Genomic DNA, 23,186 nt, shown 5'->3' with positions numbered 1-23,186 from the left:
GACTGTCACTTTTACAATAGTGGCAGAGGGCAAATTATGGTAGGGCAGTAAATCAGCAAGATTCATACCGGTTTCCATAGTCAATCTTGGCAGTTACTTTTTTTTTTAGTTCTACAAGGTCATCCTTGGGTAGTGTTCCAGACACTATCTGTGATCGATATTCCATCAGACTGTAGGCCATCTGCTGAACACTCCTGAACAGGGAGGCTTTGTTCGCCTGTCACACAAAAAAAATGTAACAACTTGTAACACTGCAATTCTCAAGGCAACAAAATGTTCTTCTACATCAAAAAAATAAAAATAAATAAATAAATAAAGGAAAGTACTCAGAGTGTACTTAAATGTGTGCAGATAGAGACAGAATACAGTGTACCTACCACAAAGAGCTTGTGCCATATCTGTGCCCATTCCCTCAGAGTAGCTCCGAGCTCCTGCACCAGTGGTAAATCTGCTGGTATAATTATTTCCTGCTGGCTAACAGCCACGAAAGCAGAATAATAGGTTATTGAAAAAGTGGCTCGTTGCTCACAGAGCGTATCGTATACAGTAATTTGAACAGGTACGAGAGCATTTGTATATGATAAATAGATGGTTTCCTTTAACAGCCAAGAAAAGAATTTCTGAACCTCCACTTGAGATCATTATAAATGCACTTGTTTGTCACAAGAGGTGAAGCACCCCAAAGCCACAGTGTAGTATTACAAAATGACATTTTTATTGATGAGTGATCTTACCCTATTCCCTCAACTGAAGCCTCCTTTAAGTGAATATATGAGGATGGAAAAATTCCCTGAGGAGAGAATCAAACACTTTAATGATCCAAAAAAAGTTGAAAATCAAATCAACACACTTTCATTTTATCTAGACCAGGAGTGTCCAAACCATTTTTTTTTTTGAGGTCCGCAAATAGTTGAGGAATTTGGGGTGGCCAACAGCCCTCTATCTCACAGAATAGATCCAGCTCTGTACTAAACGGCAGCCAAATCCCATCACCACATTCAGAAGCAAAAAAAGAACCAGCTGTAGCAAAGTGACTTTTTTTTCCCGAACAGTTACTTGAGGATCATTAATGTGATGTCTTCATAAATCAGCCATAGAGCACAAAGAGAAAGAAACCTTTTCAAAATAAGTGATATCAGTTTAACCTCTAGCGCAGGGGCGCCCAACCGGTCAATCGATGACTGGTCCCAAGTCGATCACGAGGGATGGGTGAGGGAAATGGGAGAAGAGAAAAAACAAAAAACAAAAAAAACAAAGATTTGTGTGTCTGTAGGTTTAGGTTTCGTTCATTTTCGGGGCCGCTACGGCTGTTGCTCATCGTGGCGTGCGTGCGTACATATGCGCGCATGTGCATGGTTGCGAGCGTGCAAGCACACACGCACGCACACACGAATAGGGTCGATCACTGGTATTTTTAGGTTTAACCACTAGAGGGAAATAGAGAGAACCACAGTCGACGTTCAGATTACAATAATCACAGAATTAGACAGTAGAGCGTGCCATACTGCATTTAAGCAGCTGAATTAAATACACAAAGGCTACATACAAACTTTAACAAATTAAAACAGAGTTTCACAAAATCTAAATATGAGCTTCCTTGCTCACAATTGCTTTTTTTTTTTTTTTTTTTTTTTACATGGTGAATTGATCAGCATTTTGCCAATACGTGTATCTGTCCAGAAACAGCTTTTCTTGTAATAGGTTGAAGAGTTTTGCCCATTATCATATTCTCACAAACATCTTTCACGTGTTTGAATATGGCTGGGGGAAGGGAAGTCTGGGATTCAACTTCAGATAAGCAGAAGAAAATGGATAGATGGATGGATTATTAATGTAAAGCCATTGCATGGTTTTATCTAATCTCACTTTAATTGCTAACATCTCTATAGCCATTATAAATAAAAGGAGATAAGAATCCTTACTGAGATTCCTTAATGTGGGCACAGTATTTAAAATATGACCATTATTCGTGATTCTGCAGTTTAATTATATACAGTGCATCAGGAAAGTATTCACAGCGCTTCACTTTTGCTACATTTTATGTTACAGCTTTATCCCAAAATCTATTTAATTCTAGGCCCAACACCCAGTCGATTTAAATTTCTCATTTTCACTTGCCAACATAGCAGTTGAAAGTTGCAACTGATCACTTCCTTTTTAAGACTCACTCATTTGCTCCATTTTCCATCACTTCCTTTTGAGTGTTGTGTGAGTCCATCGACTTTTCAGCCATAAAATGGAACATTTTTCCATCTGCAGAAGTAAATGTTTCGTCTTCTTTCAGTTGGTTATGTTCCATATCCCATGATGAGAGCTCGTCCCGAGCACGTTTGGAATCTCAAGACCAACTTTTTCCATAACTGGGTCAAATCATTCGACGATCGGCCATGTGTATGCGTGTCGTTAAATGGAGCACCTTACGCGTACAAAGTAAAAAAAAAAAAAAAAAAAAGTCTGTTTTACAGCAACTATTTTTTACACTTAAAATGAGGATTTATATTAATGTTCTGCAGAATAAATCAGGGCTTGTTGGGAGATCGTCTCAGCTTGTGTGTGTGAGACCAGTCAACCCGCCCCGATTCGCCTCACGGCAAACGCATCATCTGCGTCGACCAGCACGCACGCATTCCTGCCAATCCGTGCAAAATATGTTTGTTGACATTTTCCGAGCAGCCATTCAATTCGAGAAGAATTGGTCAAAAATACCATATTTTTAACCTTTGTCAAGGACATGATCGCAGGACTCAGTGACTGCAGTACATTTGTGTGTCAGATATCGAGGTATGATTCAATCCTTAACTTTGACGTATTGTTATATCGCTTGTCAAAATTCATTCCTTAAAGAACTCTTTTACAATATTAAGGTGATATAAAAAGAAATATCCGCAAGCCGACTTTCAACGTGAGCCTCAACGTGACTTGGAAGTCAACATTTTGACACTTAAATTGTAAGCACGGCAGGTGTATTTATATACTGCATTTCAAGGGTAACTCAATGTGCTTCACATAATTCAGGGCTCAACAGTGCGCCAAATGTGCTTGCAAACGCTCCTATTTTTTCAATGTGTGCTGGTAAAAATTTCATCCGGTCAAACGGCATGAGTGCATGTTATAATGCTATTACTGGTACGTACAGCGAAGGCGTTCCAACTCTGTGTCCATCTGACAGACTGTACGCAGAATATCGAACGTGCGTCAGGTTAAAACCTTCCTGTATAAATTAAACAAATAAACATCCAAGTCTGGATGTGTACTTTGCCACATTAATGGACATTCAACTAAACTAGTACGACAGTATTTGCTTCCCTAAGGATGACTCGCTCCCATTCACTGAGGAACTGACGATCCACCCTGCATTTTGGCAATGGAGACTGAGTGCACTTGTCTATCTTCAGTGGGACATGTGGAATTATAAATACTGTTGAAACTACTGTTGTCAAACACGATATTGATATGCGCGGTTGAGTCCCGAACAATTAACTTGCATTCAGCAATCATTATCTTAAAAAGCGGAAACAATTTGTTAAACAGCAGTTGCAGCCTATTGACTGTTTCAATCACGGAAAGGGTCATAACAAGAAGCTGACATTAAACATTGACATCTCTCACGTTTGGCGAGACGCGAGGTGCATTCAAATAGTTGGGCATTTCACACTCAAACAGACAAAAAGGCCCTCGATGCAGTAAACGTTAATAGCACCTAATATCTAAATGTAGGCTTTCTGTCAATCTATAAAAGTTGGCATATATCAATGTGGGGGGTGAAATACAAGACATCTGTATTTAGATAGCACTTTCATAAAAGCTGCAGCTGTAACAAAGCGCTTACTTTTCTATTTTACTTAATTGCAATCAATGGTCCATCTCGCCAATCGTTACTCTACCTAATCAAATCACCAGGCTTCCATCCTTCAGTCGAGTGGTTGGGATGTCAAACGTATTCAATGAGATTTTATACTCCCCAAAGGCTTACATAATAAAAACAAATATTTTGGTGCCCTAACAGACTTAGATATCAATAAAAATATCAGTAGTATGGAAAAAAGTTGATTTCTTGTTCAATTATTCTAAAGTGTTTAAAAATTTTCAATTTTTTTTTTTTTTTTGTGATTGAAAGCATTCTAATTAGTGTATTTATTGTATTTTGTTGAACTAATACAAATAAAAGAAATTTGAATTTATTTTGCTGTCAGCTAGTGCTTTTTACTGATGTTTTACCGGTAAGTTTTTGCTGTGGTAATATTTACTTTGTTTGTCTTCTTCTAAAGTTATGTAAATTAACTAACGTCAGCCAGTGTTTGTTGCAAACAAAGGTGATGTTAGAGTATAATATTTTGCAAATCTATCTTCAATCGTTGTCAATCTTTGATGGCATCATGTTGACTTGGCATTACAATGTCAAAATTTATCGTCAATTTGTATAATTCTGCCAGGTACACTAAGTATGCCAAATGCTCGACCTATTGCTGGCATCGGGTCAAAACCCCCGTATGCCCCTCCTCCCCCCACATAGATAATTTCGGTCAGCTATTATTTATTTATTTCGCAAATTATTAACCAATCTAAAGTTTTGAAAATCACAGTCTCTTTTTGAAAATGCAACATAAATGGCTAACAAACATACCACATTTTTGGTTTCCTGAAAAGTGATGATTGTGAAGAAAAAGTACACTGATTGCGTCCAACGCCAACAGGCAGCACCCACCTTCTGTATTTTGGCGACCCAAGGTTCACATTTGTGAAATAAAACTTAACTTAAAATTTCCAGCTTCACAATGAATCTCTACGGCCTGGCATATAGACTTTATTACGAGACTCGCGTAATTGTTAACAAGATACTCTTCCCTTTCATAGGAGCTACAAACGTGGAGGAAAGCCCTTGGGAAATATTTGGAAAGGATAAAACACAAAATATATGCTAATGATACCCATACCTTATGTGATTTCTCTCGTAGTGTGTATCCCCGATACCAGCCTGAGGAGATTAAAATGAAAGAATCATGTTACACTGAGGGGAGAGAGATTGTGGGAGTAATGTCTTGGATTCAGGAGGTCAATGTACAAGCCTGCATGCTCATTTTTATATTACATATAATATATATTTAATGACAGTTAGCTGAACATCTCCTATTTCATGCAACAGTTTGTTTAGAGATGGAAGATAGTTGTGTCATGGCCTGTTGTGTATTTGGGCTTGCTTACCTTCCAATTTCTCCAGTATGTGCACAGTGTCCCCAACCTGTAAACACAGCTCCAGTTCACCAACGGGATCATAATTGTAGATTGCTAAAAGGACAGGATAAAAAAATGGATCAAAGTTCAAACTCTTTGTATAAGGGTGAGCATGTCTAGCAGTGTAGATCTACTAATTTATTCCAACTCCCCTTTACTCTAACAGTAAACTGTGAAGTTGAAGCCATTTTGGAATTGGAATTATGCCTTAAGTTAACAATCTTATAAAGAGCCTGAGCAGATAGGTGGCAGGTAGCTTGAGCCCAGGCTCAAAAAACGGTGGCTTTACGGCCTCTTTTTTTCCCTGTAGGTCAATATTTCTATCCTGTAAATTCAGTTTCTCCCAGCTGACTCACTTGTGAACCCTAAACTTTCCTGTAACCACTGTTATCATGAAGGTGACCCTGTCAGTGTTTTTAAATCACCACTATTACAGAGTTATGGGCACGATCAAGTGAGACTGCATGCACAGGCAAATATATACACGTATAAGAACAAACCGTAGCTCGCAAGTTGTCACGACTCTCAGGAGCTGCAACAACTTGCAGCCCGTCAAGCACATAGAACTATGAGTAGCGATCTGTCTCAACTTGCATGTGCTGGAGGCTACATTTCACCACACACTTTGACTTGCTTAAGTTATCACACTTGAGTCTAAAGAATAACACTTGACAAAACATGAAATGATTCCATTCTGATTCAGTTTTGAAACCTTTGCACGGATAGATCTCTGAGGCAGCTAAGTTGAAGAGTGTTTGTGTCCCCTGATTCTGGCCTTTGTTGCTGTGGCACACTTGGGATTCGCTTCTCCAGAGAACGCCAGGTGACGCAGGAGGTAGCCGATATGGACGATCACATGATCGACCATGATCACAACGCTCAGCTGACAACTTCTGAAGATGTCAGTGAATGTTGAAGCTATCCATCCATCCATCCATTTTCTTATCCGCTTATCCTCACAAGGGTCGCAGGCGTGCTGGAGCCTATTCCAGCTGTTTTTGGGCAGTGAGCGGGGTACACCCTGAATTGGTTGCCAGCCAATCGCAGGGCACACATAGACGAACAATTATCCGCACTCACACTCACGCCTAGGGACAATTTAGAGTGTTCATGAACATTTCAAATTGTTTTTGGAAATTGCGGACGTTGTGTGCTCCAGGCCAAAAAGGAAAAGAACCATCTGGACTGTTATAGATGCAAAGCCAGCATCTGTGATGGTATGGGGCTGTGTTGGTGCCAATGATGTGGGTAATTTACACATCTGTAAAGGCACCATTAATGCTGAAAGGTACATACAGGTTTTAGAGAAACATATGGTGCCATCCAAGCAATGTCTTTTTCATGGGCGCCCCTACCTATTATGGCCAGCATGCAATAAAGTTGTCGGTAGGTGTCTGTGCATTATTGGACATCATCATCTGGTAATGTCATTTCACTTTGTGACACGGTTAGTCTCAAGTACCGTTGCACAGAAGCATGGGGAATCTGAATTTTGAGACAGGTTTCTGTGCTTAATAAATGCAACAGTACCTAACTTAGTGATTTCATGCTAGTTGTTGTTCCAGATCACCTGTTTTAGGTGTTTTGGATCTGACGTCAGAGGTAGAGAGGCTTGGCAGCAGAGTTTGGATGGCTGGTATACACGACTCACATTCAAGAGAATGGAACCCAGCTAGGGGCGTGCATGAAATTGTGTACCCCAATATTTATAATAAATGTGTCTTTTTTTAGAATCGAGGAGACTTCGTTTGGTTGTACGTGGACAACCTATAATTCTTTTCACTCGCCTTATGAAATTTGGGCGCCTGCACACCATCGGCCCAACATGGACGTACCTGCATGTTGAAAGTGTTGCCATAAAAGTGGAAGATATCAATACAGAGTTGTATTTATGAGTTCCAAGCTAAACTAATTACTAATCAAGCTACACGTGAAATTAATGAAGTCTTCCTTTCTGTGCAGTCTTAACGCAGTTTGTGCACTTTTTTCCACTGTCAATTTTTATGTCGTTTTTTTATTAAAGCGAAGGAAATTTTAAAATATTTTAAAAATTAACCCCAAAAATTATCAGAATAATTAATTTCTGAAAGAATTATGAACCGCGTGCCTATTTTTTAGATCACCACCACATGTGTGCAGTATGTCCTGCTGATCTTCTGAACTTGAAACTGTGAAATTGGAATAATAATCTTCACTGCTTTTATTTTACTAGCGAAAAATGCCTGAAACTTTATTTTGTATGCAACTTATTTCACGTGATATCTACGGTACATTAGTGCAAAAATATGTAGGCTACTTTGCTGCTTCTGATTATATTTTATAATTTCATACAGCAACACTAACAGATGAATTGTCTCATTTGATACAGGTCCATTTAATGTCACTTAATAAAGTGAGAAAAGATAACCAGTGATAATATGTTGCCTTTTTTTTTTAATAAAATAACTGACAATATCTACAGCACTGTTTTCTTTCCACCAATAAACCAATAACATTTTTTGTATGCTACAAATCTATCTGTTGTTGCACCTTAAACGAAAAAACATTTCAACCTGCTTCCTACTAATTTAGAAGGGTTGGAGAGTGAAAAAAGAATGTGGCTAGCAACAATGTACAGTCGCATATTTTGTGACTTCCTGAACTCTTGTCACTTCAGAGATGAGGCAATATGAGCAATCCCAAAAGCTCTGATGCGTATCAGTCGCTCCTAACAAAGATGGCTGCTTTTTTGTTAAGAGCTTGGAGGCAGCCTTATTTTCCTTAAAGCAGACATGGGACCCAGCCAAATAACCCAACTACTTCCCACTGCATGGTAACCATGTCAGATTATGTGCCCCCCCACCCAAAAAAAAAGTAATTAGAGCAACAATATTAATGAATGCCACTGTACTGTACCTGTGGGAATTGTGATCTTGTGGCTAGTTGACTTTCATAGGTTAGTTTAAGCTCAATTGCCCATGGCTCCCATAAACCTACATTAAATATGCTTTGATAATATGTCTCCTTCCAGCTCAAATGTAGTTTCCCCAAATCAGGCAAGAGCTGACTAATCAGACCGATGACGAGATGTTCACGGTCTAAAAGCTTTTCTTCGGATTAAGAATGATCTTAGCGATTCCTGTCTTTTTTCTACTGCAAAAAACAGGAGAACAGCATTGACAACAGACTCAAGAGCAGTGCCTTTGAAAGTCACGCCAATTGAGATCTGAAAGGATTAATAACATGAAACGTCACCCGCAAAACACAAGGTGATATCTCACCAAAAGGGGCGATGTTTGTGTATAAGCATACAGTTAGATCAAAATGATTTGAGCTGGAACGGCAGCAGGATGTTCAATGACAGCAGAAACAGAAGGAGTAGCGCCATTAAAATATGCAAGGTTTGGGCTTCAAACCACAAAGATGCATGACACGTTTTCGGAACATTCAGGACTCTTGTGATAAGCAACACAACTGTTGCACAGCACACACTTTTCTGCAGAAAGAGCGCACCTAAAGCCATGTCTTTGCAGAGAATAGTAATTCTGCTGACAGAGAATGATTTCTCCCTTGGACAGAAGATGCACAGGTTTGCCTTGAGGGTGTAGGACGGGCAGTCTGCACACACAGGTATCAAGGCCACACCTTTAGAAAACTACAAGCCGTGAGAGGTAAAGTCCAAAGAAGAATGGCAAACAACTGCAAAGTCTTTGCTAGTTTGCCACATGTACTACAGTCCCACTTGATGCCATTTTCTTTCACCCCATAGGAAGCCCTACAACGGGCTTTCGACGAAAATAAAATCCATGGTTTTAGTTCCTTTCATGTTGGCTCAATGAGATTACATACAAGAATGGTTGGCATGCCCGCTGAAATCCTGAATCCCTTTCCAGCGTTCCAAAGCGCCGTAAAAAGAAACCGTAAGTAAAGTTCAGTCATGGAAATCGTAAGGAGTTATTTTCATCCACCAACTATTAACAACAACACATTCATCTTGGCTTCTCCTCCCCTCTTTTCAAGTGACTTGACTTTTGCTTGGAGTTCACTCGGCGAACTTTCAAATGGCACAACAAACGTGGTAAACCCACTTTTTGGGAAAACTTACCCACGCCGTACTTCTCTTTCTTTGTGGGAACCCAGCGTGTCATGGCGTTGTGGTGGTGGGAAACCCCCAAATATTTCTCTAAATGAATAAATAACTATTTACAATGGATAATCGAGCGCGGCTAATGCACTAATCCTGCTCGTCCCGAAGTCTACTACAGTATTTCCGCCATCATGCCTGCTGTAAGGGGCGGGGAGGGCGAGCAGGCTGAGAAAGGGGGAAGCGGGGGGGAATCATTTCTTGAGAAGAAAGTCTTATTCATTAGCTGCATTTGCACGCACCACAACAATACAGTACTATGACATAACATGTACTGTATTCATTCAAGAGGTATTCACTAAACAATACGGGTTTTTTTGTGGGCTGCAATGTTGTTCACGTGTGTCACATCTCATTGAGAGGTGTTTATAACATTTTGACAACCCAATTTTGAATTATTGGGAGTTGTCATCTTTTAAATGCTAATAATTGTTTCCAAGAAAAAAATATTTGGGGGCAATATATATGATTTATGCAATAGCGTCTGTAGGAACATCTACAGTACACCACAGGTGGAAAACTCAAAGCCCGGGGGCTAGTGCTGGCCCGCCACATCATTTTAGCCCCCAAGCACCACATGAGTAGCCAGGGCCAGTTCTAAAAATAGCTCATCAGTGATGGGACATTATGATTTTCTAGAAATGTAGAAATGATCATATGAAAATGTATAACTGGCAGACATCCATCATCCATCCATCCATTCATTCATTTTCCTCACAAGGGTCACAGGCATGCTGGAATCTATCCCAGCTGTCTTCGGACAGTAGGCGCGGGACACCCTGAGCTGGTTGCCAGCCAATTGCAGGACAGACACAGACATACAACCATTTGCGCTCACACTTACACCTAGGGACAATTTAGAGTGTTATATTAACCTGCCATGCATGACTTTGTAATGTGGGAGGAAACCGGAGTACCCACGCAGGCACGGGGATAACATGCAAACTCCACACAGGAAGGAAGGCTGGAATCGAACCCTGGATCTCTGCTGGCAGATATTTATAACATTTAAAAAAATGTTGCATCTTGATATTTATCTCTTTCCTAGTTGTTGTGAGTAGCATAGAGCCATAGACTGTAGTACTGTAGCAGGATCAGTGCCTTTACATAGCTGAATTTCATTAATTAACAACAACAAAGGCTGGTGATCCCTGCCACAAATGGTAGAAAATTGATCAATTGAGGAAAAAGATATACGGTACTTTGGAGGAAAAAGAATTGTTTTACTTCAACTTCACATTCTGCATGAACCGTGAACTTCATTAAGTACACTCACACTTACTCCTCAGCACCCAGCCACGCAAATAATAATGTTCAAGTTAATGGAAATTACAAACTGTTGTTCTTATGCTTCCCTAATGGCGTTGGTATAATATTAGTGGCACACAATTAGCAAAGGCAAGAGTTGTTTGATGCTCTGATTGGTCATTAAAATGATATTGGTTTTATTTTCAAATACCCCACCCTCATAATGACAAACAGTCACCTGTTATACCTGGAAAGACATTTTCATTGCAACCCAGCTCAGATAGCATACAAGCATGGGCAAAACAGATGTGTTGAACCTGTCTATAATGGGGATTGCCTGAATTTTAAAAGACATGCTCTGTCTTTTCTGTGTTCATTAATTAATCATGAATCATTCAAATAATTTACAGCTATTGGGAGAAAGCTGGTTGACCACTTTTTTTGCTTGTTGTGTGTATGTGTGTGTGTGTGTGTGGGGGGGGGGGTGGTTTCTATTGCCAAATGGCGTTTAGTCATCCAATCCTTTGTTGTTCTCTCAAATAGGTCAGAGTTCTTTTTTGCGTCTATTGAAGGATCGTTCTGTTTTAAAATACAGCCAATGCAATTAGGAAGGCTACGTGTAAGAAAAAAAAGGTAAAGTTTGAGTGGAATAGTCTTTTTTTCAAAGGACAGACCCAATGGACACATGATGGAAAAATATTACAGAAATGAAGCCATTACGGAAACTAAAAAGATTACGTCTTAACAACAGCATTTAAACAAAACCTGTTTTTAATTTGCACATTCTCCACTTCGCTTAAATAACATAAGATGGAAGCAATCGTTTGGGAATATTGAATATTGTTCTTGTTATTTCTTGTTGAGAATATTTTTCTGACATAGCAAAGATATTCACCTACATAAAATGAACTTGGTAGACCACAGTTTTGGCACAACCGCAGTTCCTTGAGAATTCTTTTTAGTAGACTACTTTGTTCTTTTCGGATGTACTTCAATACATACGTTTTCTGTGACCTTTTTGTGACTGATCTGAAGTTGCTTGCAGATGGTGTGAAATTATTGTGAGGGTATATAAAACTTGTCTTACAGTTTTCACCCTCAAACTTCTTGTCTTTTCTCACATGAAACTAAAATGTAAAGATGTGTGTTCATTGAAGGTTATGAAAAAAAAGAATTGCAAAAAGGATACAATATTGCCCTCACCTGACTCATTTGTGCTACTGCAGACAATAGGTTGTTAAAACCTTGGAAATTATTGCCGTTTTGCTGAAGATTCAATAAAAATACATGGTATTAATCAGATGCTGATGCTGACATGCCATGCATACTATGGGATGCATCAGTGTTTATGATGGCTCTGTTAGCAATAATGTTGGAAGTTTAAAAAATAACAAACTATGATTGTATGCAAGAAAATCCGACGAATATCACATGCATCGCGGCATTAAAAAGCATGATCTAAATAAACTATCCATCCAATTTCTACAGCACTTGTCCTCATTAGGGTATTTGGTGGTCTGGAGCCCATCTCAACTGACTTTGGGCAGTAGTGGCCGACACCCTAGACCAGGGGTTACCAACTTTTTGGAACTGAGTTTAGGACCGTTTAGGTAGGAATTAATGCGATGGACTACCTATTTGATACACAGATCTAAAATAATATTTTTTTTGCTCAAATTACTTTTAATAACATTAAAAAAGAATCATATTAATTTATGTGAAGACATTCATCATGTTAATGATATCTAAAAGATGAATATGAATATGCAACACTTTATGTCTATAAAATATCAACAGTGTTTGCATTCAAATGCAAAAATAGTTGTATGAACAAGCATTTAGCCTTTTTTGCCAGCATTTTTCATTTGACAAATTCAATAGCCCCGTTCACACGGCAACGTTTGGTCCGACGCAGCTCCGAAATAAATCCAGTCGAGCGTTCACACATGCACATTTGCTCCGGCGTAGCTCCACTAAAGAGCTAATGTTCAAAGACTTTTTCTATTGTACAGTATGAACACAAAAGACCCATTTCTCTCAAATATAGTTACCGGTAATAAATCTGTTTAAATCTGTGTTTAGTGACTACTTCTCCATTGCAGAGATATTCATTCCCCCTTGTGACATCAAGATGTTATGAGACAGCATGAATATCGCACCGGTGTGCCTGAGTCTGCACACAATAAAAGGCCATGGTGTGGTTTTACCACCCACCCAGCACAATGCCACAGATGTCACAGGTTTTATGGGGGCATGTAATTGGAATGCTGACTGCGGGAATGTCCAGCAGAACTGTTGATCTGAAGTAAATGTTCATTTCACAACCATGAACCATCTCCAAAGGTGTTTCGGGCAATTTGACAGTACATTCAACCAGTCACAAAACCGCAGACCAAGCAAGTGAAATCATACCAGCCCAGGCCCTACACATCCAGCATGCTCACCTGCAAGATCATCTGAGACTAGCCACTCGGACAGTGGTTGCAGCAATTTTTTTGCAAAACCAAATAATTTCTTCACAAACTGCCAAAAACTGTCTCAGCAAAGCACATCTGCATGCTCATTGTCTTCACGCGGACCTCAACCTGACTGCCATTTGTTGCTGTTGCCGACTTGAGCGGGCAAATGCTCACATTCAATGGCATCTTGCACTTTGTAGAGGGTTTCTCTTCATTGATGAATCCTGGTTTTCACTGTAGAGGTCAGATGAAAGATAGCATTGATGATGTTATGCAGGTAAGCATTTTGCAGATGTCAACGTTGTGGCTCGAGTGGCTAATGGTGGTGGCAGTGTTATGGTACGAGCAGACGTATGTTATGGGCTACAAATACACAGGTATGTTTTATTGATGGAATTTTTAATACACGGTGATACCGTGACAGAATTCTCAGTCCCAAAGTTGCATTCCTACTTTTCTTCAGTATAGTTAAACGTGAGTCATGCTGTTTAGGGTCAAATCTCTTCAAATATCTCCCTTTGTTTTTGGTTTTATTTCCGCCGTGCACAGCAGTGAAGCTCTAGGTCGCTGCCATAGCAACACTGTGCACTTGTCTGTTGTCTAATGTTTTTTTTTTTTCTCTAATCTGCCTGGCAACATAACTACATTGCTGCACCTGCAAGCTTGATTTTTTTCAGTTATTATGTTTTAACATGATTTAAGTTGACAACTTTTACTGTGTATATTTTCGTAGTTGCACGTGTATGAGAAATTTGATGCACATCAGACAGAGGAGGAGATTTTTTCCCAGTATTTAGGCTACAATTTATTGCCTATTTAAAGTTGCAAACGGTAAATGGGCTATCACTTGTATAGTGCTTTTCTCCCTCGGGTAGTCAAAGTACTTCACACTATCACCTCATTCACCTACTGATGACGCAGCATCAGGAGCAACTGAGGGTTCAGCAGCTTGCTCAAGGCAACTTCAAGGTTGCAATGGCAGGGGATCGAACCACCAACCTGTGCCTTGGGAAACGACAACTCTCACTGGGCCATGCCGCGCCTAGCTGATGTGAATGTAGAAATAGCATTCACCTTGAGAATACTCAGGAATAGTCTAATCTGGCACTTTGGTCCAGCCATACATCGTGGGACAGTGATGAAACATCATATGCAGTATTTGACAGCTGTTTATTTATTTATTTCTCTCTCTCTCTCTCTCTCTCTCTCTCTCTCTCTCTCTCTCTCTCTCTCTCTCTCTCTGTGTGTGTGTGTGTGTGTGTGTGTGTGTATGTATATAGTGTGTGTGTATATCATAGATAAAGGGCAGAGGAAAGCCGTTGTCGTGGATGTAGCGGTCCCAAGTGATGGAAACATCAGAAAGAAGGAACACGAGATACTCGAGAAATACCAAGAGCTCAGAGAGGAGCTGGAGAGAGCCTGGAAGGTAAAGGTGACAGTTGTGCCTATGGTAGTCGGAGCACTCGGGGCAGTGACCCCCAAACTAGATGAGTGGTTGCAACAGATCCCGGGAACAACATCGGGCATCTCAGTCCAGAAATGTGCAGTGCTGGGAACAGCAAGGATACTGCGCAGAACCCTTATATATATATATATATATATACACACACATAGTTTCCTTAATGACTGTCTGCTATAAAGCCTACTACACTTCTCTACAACAGTTTCACAAGTTTCAAAATACTCCCTCTGTGTCTCCATCTGAATCAACGAGAAATGTTACACTTCACATTCAAGCGGCACATGAGGCCAATTCAAACCTGTTAAAATATGTGCACCGTGCAAAGCAAAACATCTTTAATTATGTAATTGTATTTCAACATGAACAGTCTCAGTCCTCTGTCTTTCAGGAGGCTTGTCAGCAGAACAATTTAATTAGGAGATTCTCTGAGCTCAACAGAGGGAGCCAAAACGCTTATCAAAGACTCTCTTTTCTTTGTGGAAACAAAGCAAGGCTGTGTGAAACCATGCAGCAGTGCCACCATGAGTGTCTGGACTTTGTCTGGAGCAGCGTGTCACTTTTAGGACTGGTTCCAGCTAACAGCAGCTAAAAAATGTGTTTAAAAACAAAAGAATGCTGAGAAAGCTGATTGTATTACACTAGTATTTGTGTTATTTTTGCTTTTGTCATGAGCAATGCAATGTGATCGTGTTTGCGCCAATGTCATTATAGTTGGCCTGCATTTCCAGGATACAAAAGTCATGCAATTTCAGCTCAGGATCACCTTAATCCATAATTCAAATGTTGTTGGGTGCATCAGAATGCAAGGCAACATAAGATTCAGTGTTGTTACTACTCAAGCTTAAAGAGATTGTGTTTCCAATTTCAGTTCAATGCATTGTATTTCTGGCTTCCTCCAAGTTTCCTCGAACTGTAGTTTCCATGATTTCCATTTATAGCTGATGAAGGTAACATTTAAAGGCTGTTAACATCAGCTGCCAACTGTACTTGCAGGTCACAGAACCTGTAATTGTCATTTCATGCTTTGTGCAGCATCTTCACCTCTTTGTTTATTCTCAAGTACTGTACACTTTAGCAATGATGACATTGGGGAAAATGTAATCAATTGTTTAAGCTCGTCTGTTCAGAACATACCTATGACATTTGGACTGCAACTTCAAACTCAATATATGTAGATGAAATTTGATAAAGTTGGTCCATATTACTTCATTCATAGATGTGTTTCAATACTTTTGTTTAGTATGCATATGATGACTTTATATTATTGTTTTCGTATTTCCATCTGCACCGAGAGCTTGGGCCCCATGTTTCAGCACTATGTCTGCTGGATGGTTTGTGTATTTGGGTCCAGCCAAGAGAAAATCATTAGTCTGCTTGAGTGTTTTAATCAATAAGAAAACATTAACCAAATTGCTACTGCTTTGAGTAGTGAAAAGTGTGGGTGTAGCCAAACTCACTGAAGGTATTATTTTTGATGATTAAACTGAGTGCATTTTTGGACCCGCTCAAGCTGTATTGTAGCAACAGAAGGATGCTGATAATGTAGTCTTGCTTAGGGTATGGTAAGCCAAGGACAAGGTGGATGAAGAGAATGCGGAAACAGTATTCATATTTATTATATATGGGTACAATGTGGGGTCATACATGTTGTTAGTGTGTGCTGCGCCGAATGAAATAGAATTCTCAATGTATCCATTCGCCAGGGAGTATCTGAGTGTAATAAGACAAGATACTGAGTGTGCTGTTCATTTAAATGGCATACTGTGGACTGAGCTGCTGCAGATGCCTAAAGGAAGACCTGGCATCTCTTTACTGGATATAAAACAGCCTGTCCTCTGTCAAGGTTTAATGCAATGAGATATGTCTCTGCACTCCTCCCTTAGTCATTCCTCCTCTATCCCAACCATCTCTCTCTCTCGCCACTCCCGAGTAAAATAATGAAATTTCCCTTCCCTGGCTGTCTTGCAAGAGCTGACACTTGGCCAGATTCATTGGCGCAGCACACTAGCTGAGTCATAAAGGTTTCACCGTGCTCTGGTCCATCGACAGGGACATGGATAAGGGTGTGGCATACTAGAAAAACACCGGCATCAGCTTCAGTGATCAACACCGACTGCAGATTTTATTAGGCCAATGACATGCTCGCTCAAAGTAAACACAAAGTCACCGCTATAACTTTGTTTTACCCTTCTAAGCTCAGTCATGCTAAATTACAAAGTGCCTAACTGGCAATTAAGGGGAAATAACAATGAATAATTAAATAACGTAGTACTGGACAGTACTCTATATGCCATTAAGCAGTTCTAATTCGTGCTTTAGTGATGCAGGAGAACCAGCACCTTTTTTGCTGCTCATGTCTATCGTAAATTGTATGACCGTGGTGAAGGTAACCTTTTAATTTCTCCTTGGAGAGAAAAAGGACTTGTTGGTTTACAAAAAATGTAAAAGTGACAGCAAAATATATATTTATGAAATAAATGTTCATTAAAAATCCCTTTTCTTTGATGCAACAACTGTGCGTAAAACCATAAATGAAAACCACTGCATGAATTCTCAGTTAATAAGGCTTCAAGGCTTTATTATTTCAGCATGTTATGGACAGTAACCACTGTGAGGAAATTAGCCAGTTGAGGACAGATCATCTTACGAGCATATTCTGGTGACACTTAAGCATACAGAAGGCATAAACATGTTACATACATACACAAACCACAATGATAGTTTTGATGCTTGTGACGTTCTCATATCTTTGAAAATTGTTCCAATATCACGTCCATGCAACAAGTTGAGACATTCATCATTACAATTGAACGGATGATGTATACGAGATTCACAGGAGAGCAGTTGCTTTAGCTGCAACTTGCCGAAGCATACATAAACGGTACTAGGCTTTTCCATTTTTCTCATCAGCCTCTGTTTCCGCAGCTTTTTGTTTTCCTTCTTTCTCATCATCACAGTCCTCCCTGTCTTCTTTCTGATCAGATTCATCCACTCCTTCCCCCTCATTTTCCTCGCGTGCTTCTTCTGCCTCAACCTCTTTGGGGAGAAACAAGAGGAATGAGTAATTGATTGCTATACATGCACCAGTCATTACACCAGTCATTGTTGTATATATACAGTACAGATCTCTCTCTCTCTCTCTCTCTCTCTCTCTCTCTCTCTCTATATATATATATATATATATATATGCACGCACACACACATACATACATACATACATATACACTCACATACACACACACAAAATGTGTATATATACACACTTACCTTCTCCATCAGCTTCATCCTCACCCTCCTCATCCTCGTCTCCTTCATCCTTGTCATCTATTTCCTCCTTTTCTTCTTGCTCTTCCTCTTGCTCTTCCTCCTGCTCATCCTCCTCTTCTTCTCCCTTCTTCTCCTCCACCTCTTTCTGAGGGGGGCCTGTCTCCGCTTGCTGTGCTTCACGTGCAGATAGTGTCTCCTCAGTGGAGATTGTTGATCTGTACAAGCGAGGGGTCAATAAGTACGGAGCAGCCGAATGCAGCTGAGATTGCATGGAGACCACAGTTCTTCCATGAGTTGGTCCAGCGAATGCAGCTTGGGAGTGAAGAACAGAAGACATTTGGCCACACCGGTCTAAGCGGTTTTCTTCTCCTTCAAGTAGCTTTCTGAAATTGTATTAAACACGGACAGTAAGGAAACATGTTTGTGGCATTTGTCTGCAAAATATCATGCAAAATACATGGACGATGTGCATAGGAGTAAAACCTGTAGGCTGCAATTTCAATATCCAAGGCCATTTTCACATTCAGGAGATCTTGATAATCTTTCAGGTAACGAGCCATTTCATTCTTATTTGTTCTCAGTTCTTCCTCCAGATGATTGATGGCATCCTGTGGTGAAAAATAAAAACACATAATTCACAGAAATCGACTCCATACACAACCTTTCCTATGCCAAAACAACTTAGGAAAGGTACTTTGCGGCAGATCTACCAAGCAACAGCGTAAATCATTTAATATCTACAGTATTTGCAGGTATTTTTGTCCTACAATGAGGACAAACATCAATGTCTTTGAGTTGCTCACCTGCAGTGCAGAAATCTCAGCACTCTGTTTCTCCTCCACTTCCTGCAATTGGTTTTCCAAAGCTTGGTTTATCTCTCTACAGGCGTCAATCTCCAATGTCCTAGTTTTGAGCTGCCTGCGGTATTCAACAGCCTCATCTTTGACATTACGTACACTCTCTGTATTGCGAGCGGTGCCTACCGACATAACATTCATCTTATTGCAGAACCACTCCTCAGCCGACTGGCGATTGCGTTGTGCCATTGTCTCATACTGGGCTCGAATGTCACGTAAAGCAACTGATAGGTCAGGTTTAACTACATTCATCTCCACAGACACCTCCGTGCTGTACTGGATTTGGGCCTGAAGTTCTGCAATTTCACTCTCGCAGAGACGCTTCAGGAAGGCCAGCTCATCCAACAGAATTTCAACCCTTTTCTCAAACTCACTTCTCTCCATTGCTGCCTCATCTGCCTCCTTTCTAGCATCCATGAGTCTGCCCTCCGCCCCCTCCCTACCGAGCACTTCATCCTCATAGCGTTTTTGCAAGTTCTTCAGCATGCCTTCTATCTCATCCCTGTGGTGCTGGGCAGCTTGTCTCTCAAAACGGGCCTCCTCCACTGCAGCGTTTAGCTGGCGGATCTCGTGCTCATATTGAGCCCGGAGGGTTGATGGCTCGGTTTGGCGCTGCCTGAGCAACAAGCGTTCAGTCTCCAGCAATTTGTTTTGTTGCTCCAGTTCATGAACCCTATCTATGAAGCTTGCAAAGCGGTCATTTAGGTCTTGTAGCTCAGCCTTTTCCTGGGTCCTTAATCGTTTGAATTCAGTGGTGACCTGTGCTGCTTGGTCAAGGCGTAGCTCAGTGGCAGCTGTATACCCTGGAGCGGAAAGCAGGAAAGAGCTGGAGCTAGCTCGACTGTAGATAGGAAAACTTCTGTATGATGATGTATAAGATGTTGGGGCAGAGCGGCTTGAATATGCAGCCCTTGATTCTATGCCTCCATTAGATCCATGTCCTGCACTACGTACAACGGTTCTCCTCTTGTAAGTACCAGGAAAATAAAAGTCAAAGCCGGTGGAAGTCATCATTTAAGGTAATCTGCTCTGAGTCTTGTGATGAAGCTGTGTCAACTGCGCAGTGATTCTGCATTACACTGGCTTTTATAGAGCCTGTAATGACCGTGACGTAAGCTGCTTTTTGCGGGCATGCTGACAAAAGGAATTGATAATGGAGCCAGCAAGCCAGTCTCAGCCAAGAGCGAGAGGTGGGGTAAGGATGTTCAATATGTGGAGTGGCAGGGGCACTTTGAGAAGCAGGGTCACTGAGTGCAACTTCAGCCATCCCATCCCACCACATGGTACTCCTAAACCTGCATGTTTTAACCTACCATTTCAATGTCTGTCATGTTATGAGGCAAAAAAGTGTTAAGGTGAAAGTAATACATTGCGAATGGCATGGTGTCTTCATGAAAAGCAACTAAATGCACTGATGATGGATGCAGTTGAAGCTTCAAAATTTTGCACTGAAAGCGCATAAACTGTACATTCCAAATGTGCAGTGTACTATATTTTCTGTCCCTTTGAAATACTGTATTATAGTCGCTGTTTGCCCTCTAGTGGATGTTTGTTTACTATGCAGGTTTGATCCCGTTGAGGACAGACTCGGTACAGTATTATTATTATTTTTTCAATCAGATCTTTATTAAATTATGAACTTTACGCAAAGGATTCCTCAACAGAATCAAAACCAGCAGTTAAGTTGATAGCTCTTGGATAAGGACTCGAATTAACCCTTTCAGGAACAGCGGTTACTACAGTGGACAGCTTATCATGTTATCAGGTACAGGTTATCATTTTTGGTGCATGAAAGGGTTAATTCAGTAAGAGGCATGAACAAATTGTTAATCACATTTCTTTACGTAAAATGACATCTGATTGTATCGGAGAATTTGGGACAACCCCGTTGTTTAATATGAAAATATGTGATTGGCCAGTCGAATACGTTATTAGTCAATGAGCGTCGAGTTTACTGGTGAGTTAGCCCATGTCAAGCTGTGGCGCTTCCGACGCGAACAACAACAAAGGCTGATGAATTGATGAAGTTCAAAACTGAAATAGTACGCCGTATTTTCTCTCTTATAGAGTTTTCATGTGTAATGCCCCTGGTTCAATAACGTTCATGTTATAGTTGCCGTCGAGAGGGAAATGAAATCAAGTCTCAGTCGCTTTGCCTCGATCGGCTCATCTGGTGAATGAACCAAGTAGCACATTCAACTCAGGTACGTAACGGACATTTGTCACTTTCCTTACGTTGGACATCTAACAGCTCATAACGTTTTAGAATCGCTTTTCTACATGATATATTTACAGTTGATGTTTTTCCTCTTTAATCCAACTGTGTCCCGTGGCAAAGCTAAGCTAACTATGCTATACTTGAATTGACATTCTGCACTCTGCTAAGTGATATAATATTTGATCAAACCCGCCCCAAAGACTGTAACATACTCCTGTCAACGCACATTATTTATAATGGTACTTTCAATACTCACATGCCATTTAACCTTGTTTTCTCGTTCTCTGCTGTTAAATTTTTACATAGATCCGATCGGAAGCTGCCGAACTCAAAAGCTGGATGGTCTGTTACCGAATAGCACATCATCTCTGTCTGATACATAAAAATGGTAAGGTGATCTAATGTAACTGTTACACCTAAACAACATGCTTTATCAACGAGTTAACTATGTGTCAGCTTCTCCTGTTTTCTGGTTTGTTTATTTTATTTTTTATAGATTCGAATCGCGGCATTGAATGCCGCATCGACAGCTGCAGATGAGTCTCAAGACCCGTTGAGAAGTAAAAAAAGTCGAACAAAAGAGGCTCAGGTCCAGTGAATCTGTGTGTTGCTTGTTATCAACTGCTGACATTTCCATGCTGACGTTTTGTTTTGTTTTTTTTCTGTGTAGGAAGCAGAGGCTTTTGCCTTGTATCATAAAGCTTTAGATCTGCAGAAACATGACAAGTTTGAGGAATCTGCCGTGGCATATCATGAGTTGCTTAAAACGCCACTCCTCAAAGAGGTAAACGAACATACACAAGTGTATTTTTTTATGATACAGAAGAATCAAGTATCCCCTGTAACCTTGAAACCCTCTTAAACATTGAATCAATAAATCTAAAAAGGCCTTAGTTGGCATTAAAACTTCTTAAATCAATCTTACATAACTATTAAAAATTATTGTTAACACATGAAGTACAATTTAATGACTGTAAATAGTCAAGCCTGAAAATAAATACACAATCTTAAAAACATAACATGAAATGACTTTTGGGGTAACATCATGCAATCACACAGTGGAACTAACAAACCATATCATGTTTTGAACCTCACAATACAATAATTATCACGATATTGTGGGGAAGTTGTCGATATAAAAAAATCTTCACAATACTGTATAAAAACTCAATATATCGTAAGAAAAAAAGCACAATACAGTATTGTGTTTTTGTTCATAACAGCAGTGACAAAGAAATATAATTGGCCAGTCATTTTATTTTCAATTGCTCTCATTGGCTCAACGGCGCAACGTATACATTGTGAAGTTGGTCTAAAATATACATTCAAAATGGAATTAATAAAGTCTTGAATTTAACTTGATGATGTCAAAATCCTGACAGTCCATGGCCGTAATGTATGCTTTCACAAAACCGCAGTAATATTTCCAATTCAGTCTACATAAAACTAAGGAGCTACTTTGGTACTGCCATAATTTATACATCTATAATTATGAAAATGCCTGCTATAATGTGAGAAACAAGGTAAGCATCTGGTAATCTTAAGTAAGCTTTTGATGAGATTTTAATTTGCGATGTGCAAAACAAATCCTCAGTATGAAATAATTTAATTCTGCGTGTTTTATTGAAGGCTATGCCCTCGGAGGATCAGAGCTTGGGTCTCAAGCATCCCGGACTGATGTTGAAGTATTCCACATTTAAAAACCTGGCTAGTATGGCTGCATCACGAGATGACCTGGAGACAGCGATGGAGTTTTACTTAGAGGTCAAACAATAAAACAATGCTACACATTACTTAGTGCAGCTAAAAAAATGTCTTTATACAAAAAGGATAAGAATCCTGTTCATATTCGTGTCCATTCTTTCTGTAGGCCGTTTTGCTGGATTCCACTGATGTGAATATGTGGTACAAAATTGGACAAGTGGCTGTCCGACTCCTGCGTATTCCTTTGGCCCGACATGCCTTTGAGGAGGGCTTGCAGTGTAACCCAGACCACTGGCCCTGCCTGGACAACCTGATCACTGTTCTCTACGCACTCTGTGACTATACCTGTATGTATTGCCAATAGCGATTTGCTGTCACTCGTTTCACAATACACGCCTTAAACTAACGATCATCTTTATAAATATTTCCAGGGTGTTTGTACTTCATCAGTAAAGCCCTTGAAAAGGATCATTGTTACACAAAAGGCCTGGTGTTGAAGGAGAAAATCTTTGAGGAGCAGGCCAGTCTCAAAAGGGAAACGATGCAAATGTTCAAGAGATGGTGACTGCACTTATTTTTCAGTCATTGACCTTTTTATATGTGTGTGTATATATGT

At 40.1% G+C, this 23,186-nt stretch overlaps 3 protein-coding genes across 7 annotated transcripts in view; 1 reads left to right on the top strand and 2 right to left on the bottom strand.

Annotated features, from left to right (window-relative positions):
• Window positions 1-9,507, bottom strand: part of dock5 (dedicator of cytokinesis 5) — a 39,144-nt gene extending 29,637 nt beyond the window's left edge. Inside the window, exons 1-6 of the mRNA XM_019862785.1 lie at window positions 9,317-9,507; window positions 5,203-5,286; window positions 4,935-4,975; window positions 735-790; window positions 378-474; window positions 69-217 (exon numbers count right to left, since the gene is read on the bottom strand). Coding sequence (XP_019718344.1) covers window positions 69-217; window positions 378-474; window positions 735-790; window positions 4,935-4,975; window positions 5,203-5,286; window positions 9,317-9,359 — 470 coding nt within the window. The 5' untranslated portion in view covers window positions 9,360-9,507. The remainder of the gene's footprint in view (window positions 1-68; window positions 218-377; window positions 475-734; window positions 791-4,934; window positions 4,976-5,202; window positions 5,287-9,316) is intronic.
• Window positions 9,508-17,077: 7,570 nt separating this feature from the next.
• neflb (neurofilament light chain b) lies at window positions 17,078-19,851 on the bottom strand. The gene is made up of 4 exons (XM_019862824.1): window positions 18,595-19,851; window positions 18,275-18,399; window positions 17,792-18,174; window positions 17,078-17,560 (listed from the first exon to the last, which is right to left on the bottom strand). Exons 1-4 carry the CDS (start codon window positions 19,660-19,662, stop codon window positions 17,409-17,411), a joined length of 1,728 nt encoding a protein of 575 aa, XP_019718383.1. The 5' UTR covers window positions 19,663-19,851; the 3' UTR covers window positions 17,078-17,408.
• A 738-nt stretch (window positions 19,852-20,589) lies between these two features.
• Window positions 20,590-23,186, top strand: part of cabin1 (calcineurin binding protein 1) — a 39,456-nt gene continuing 36,859 nt past the window's right edge. For 3 of the 5 annotated variants that reach the window (XM_019862784.1, XM_019862783.1, XM_019862782.1), the window contains exons 1-7: window positions 20,591-20,852; window positions 21,173-21,254; window positions 21,363-21,455; window positions 21,537-21,650; window positions 22,496-22,630; window positions 22,737-22,917; window positions 23,002-23,131. In XM_019862784.1, coding sequence (XP_019718343.1) covers window positions 21,252-21,254; window positions 21,363-21,455; window positions 21,537-21,650; window positions 22,496-22,630; window positions 22,737-22,917; window positions 23,002-23,131 — 656 coding nt within the window. In that variant the 5' untranslated portion in view covers window positions 20,591-20,852; window positions 21,173-21,251. Of the gene's footprint in view, window positions 20,853-21,172; window positions 21,255-21,362; window positions 21,456-21,536; window positions 21,651-22,495; window positions 22,631-22,736; window positions 22,918-23,001; window positions 23,132-23,186 lie in introns of all 5 variants that reach the window. The other 2 variants (XM_019862781.1, XM_019862780.1) reach the window with 2 other exon arrangements.

Source organism: Hippocampus comes, unplaced genomic scaffold (genome assembly GCF_001891065.2).
Source record: "Hippocampus comes isolate QL1 unplaced genomic scaffold, H_comes_QL1_v1.1 scaffold147, whole genome shotgun sequence".
Taxonomy (NCBI): domain Eukaryota; kingdom Metazoa; phylum Chordata; class Actinopteri; order Syngnathiformes; family Syngnathidae; genus Hippocampus; species Hippocampus comes.
Note: the sequence above shows the minus strand (reverse complement) of the source record. Positions and strands in the feature narration are given on the sequence as shown.

Coding starts and splice junctions, on each gene's coding strand:
- neflb (XM_019862824.1), bottom strand. CDS start 19,662: ATGATGACTTCCACCGGCTTTGACTTTTATTTTCCTGGTACTTACAAG. Junction 18,400..18,594: donor CTGAGATTTCTGCACTGCAG/GTGAGCAACTCA, acceptor TTTTCACCACAG/GATGCCATCAATCATCTGGA. Junction 17,561..17,791: donor GGATGAAGCTGATGGAGAAG/GTAAGTGTGTAT, acceptor TTCTCCCCAAAG/AGGTTGAGGCAGAAGAAGCA.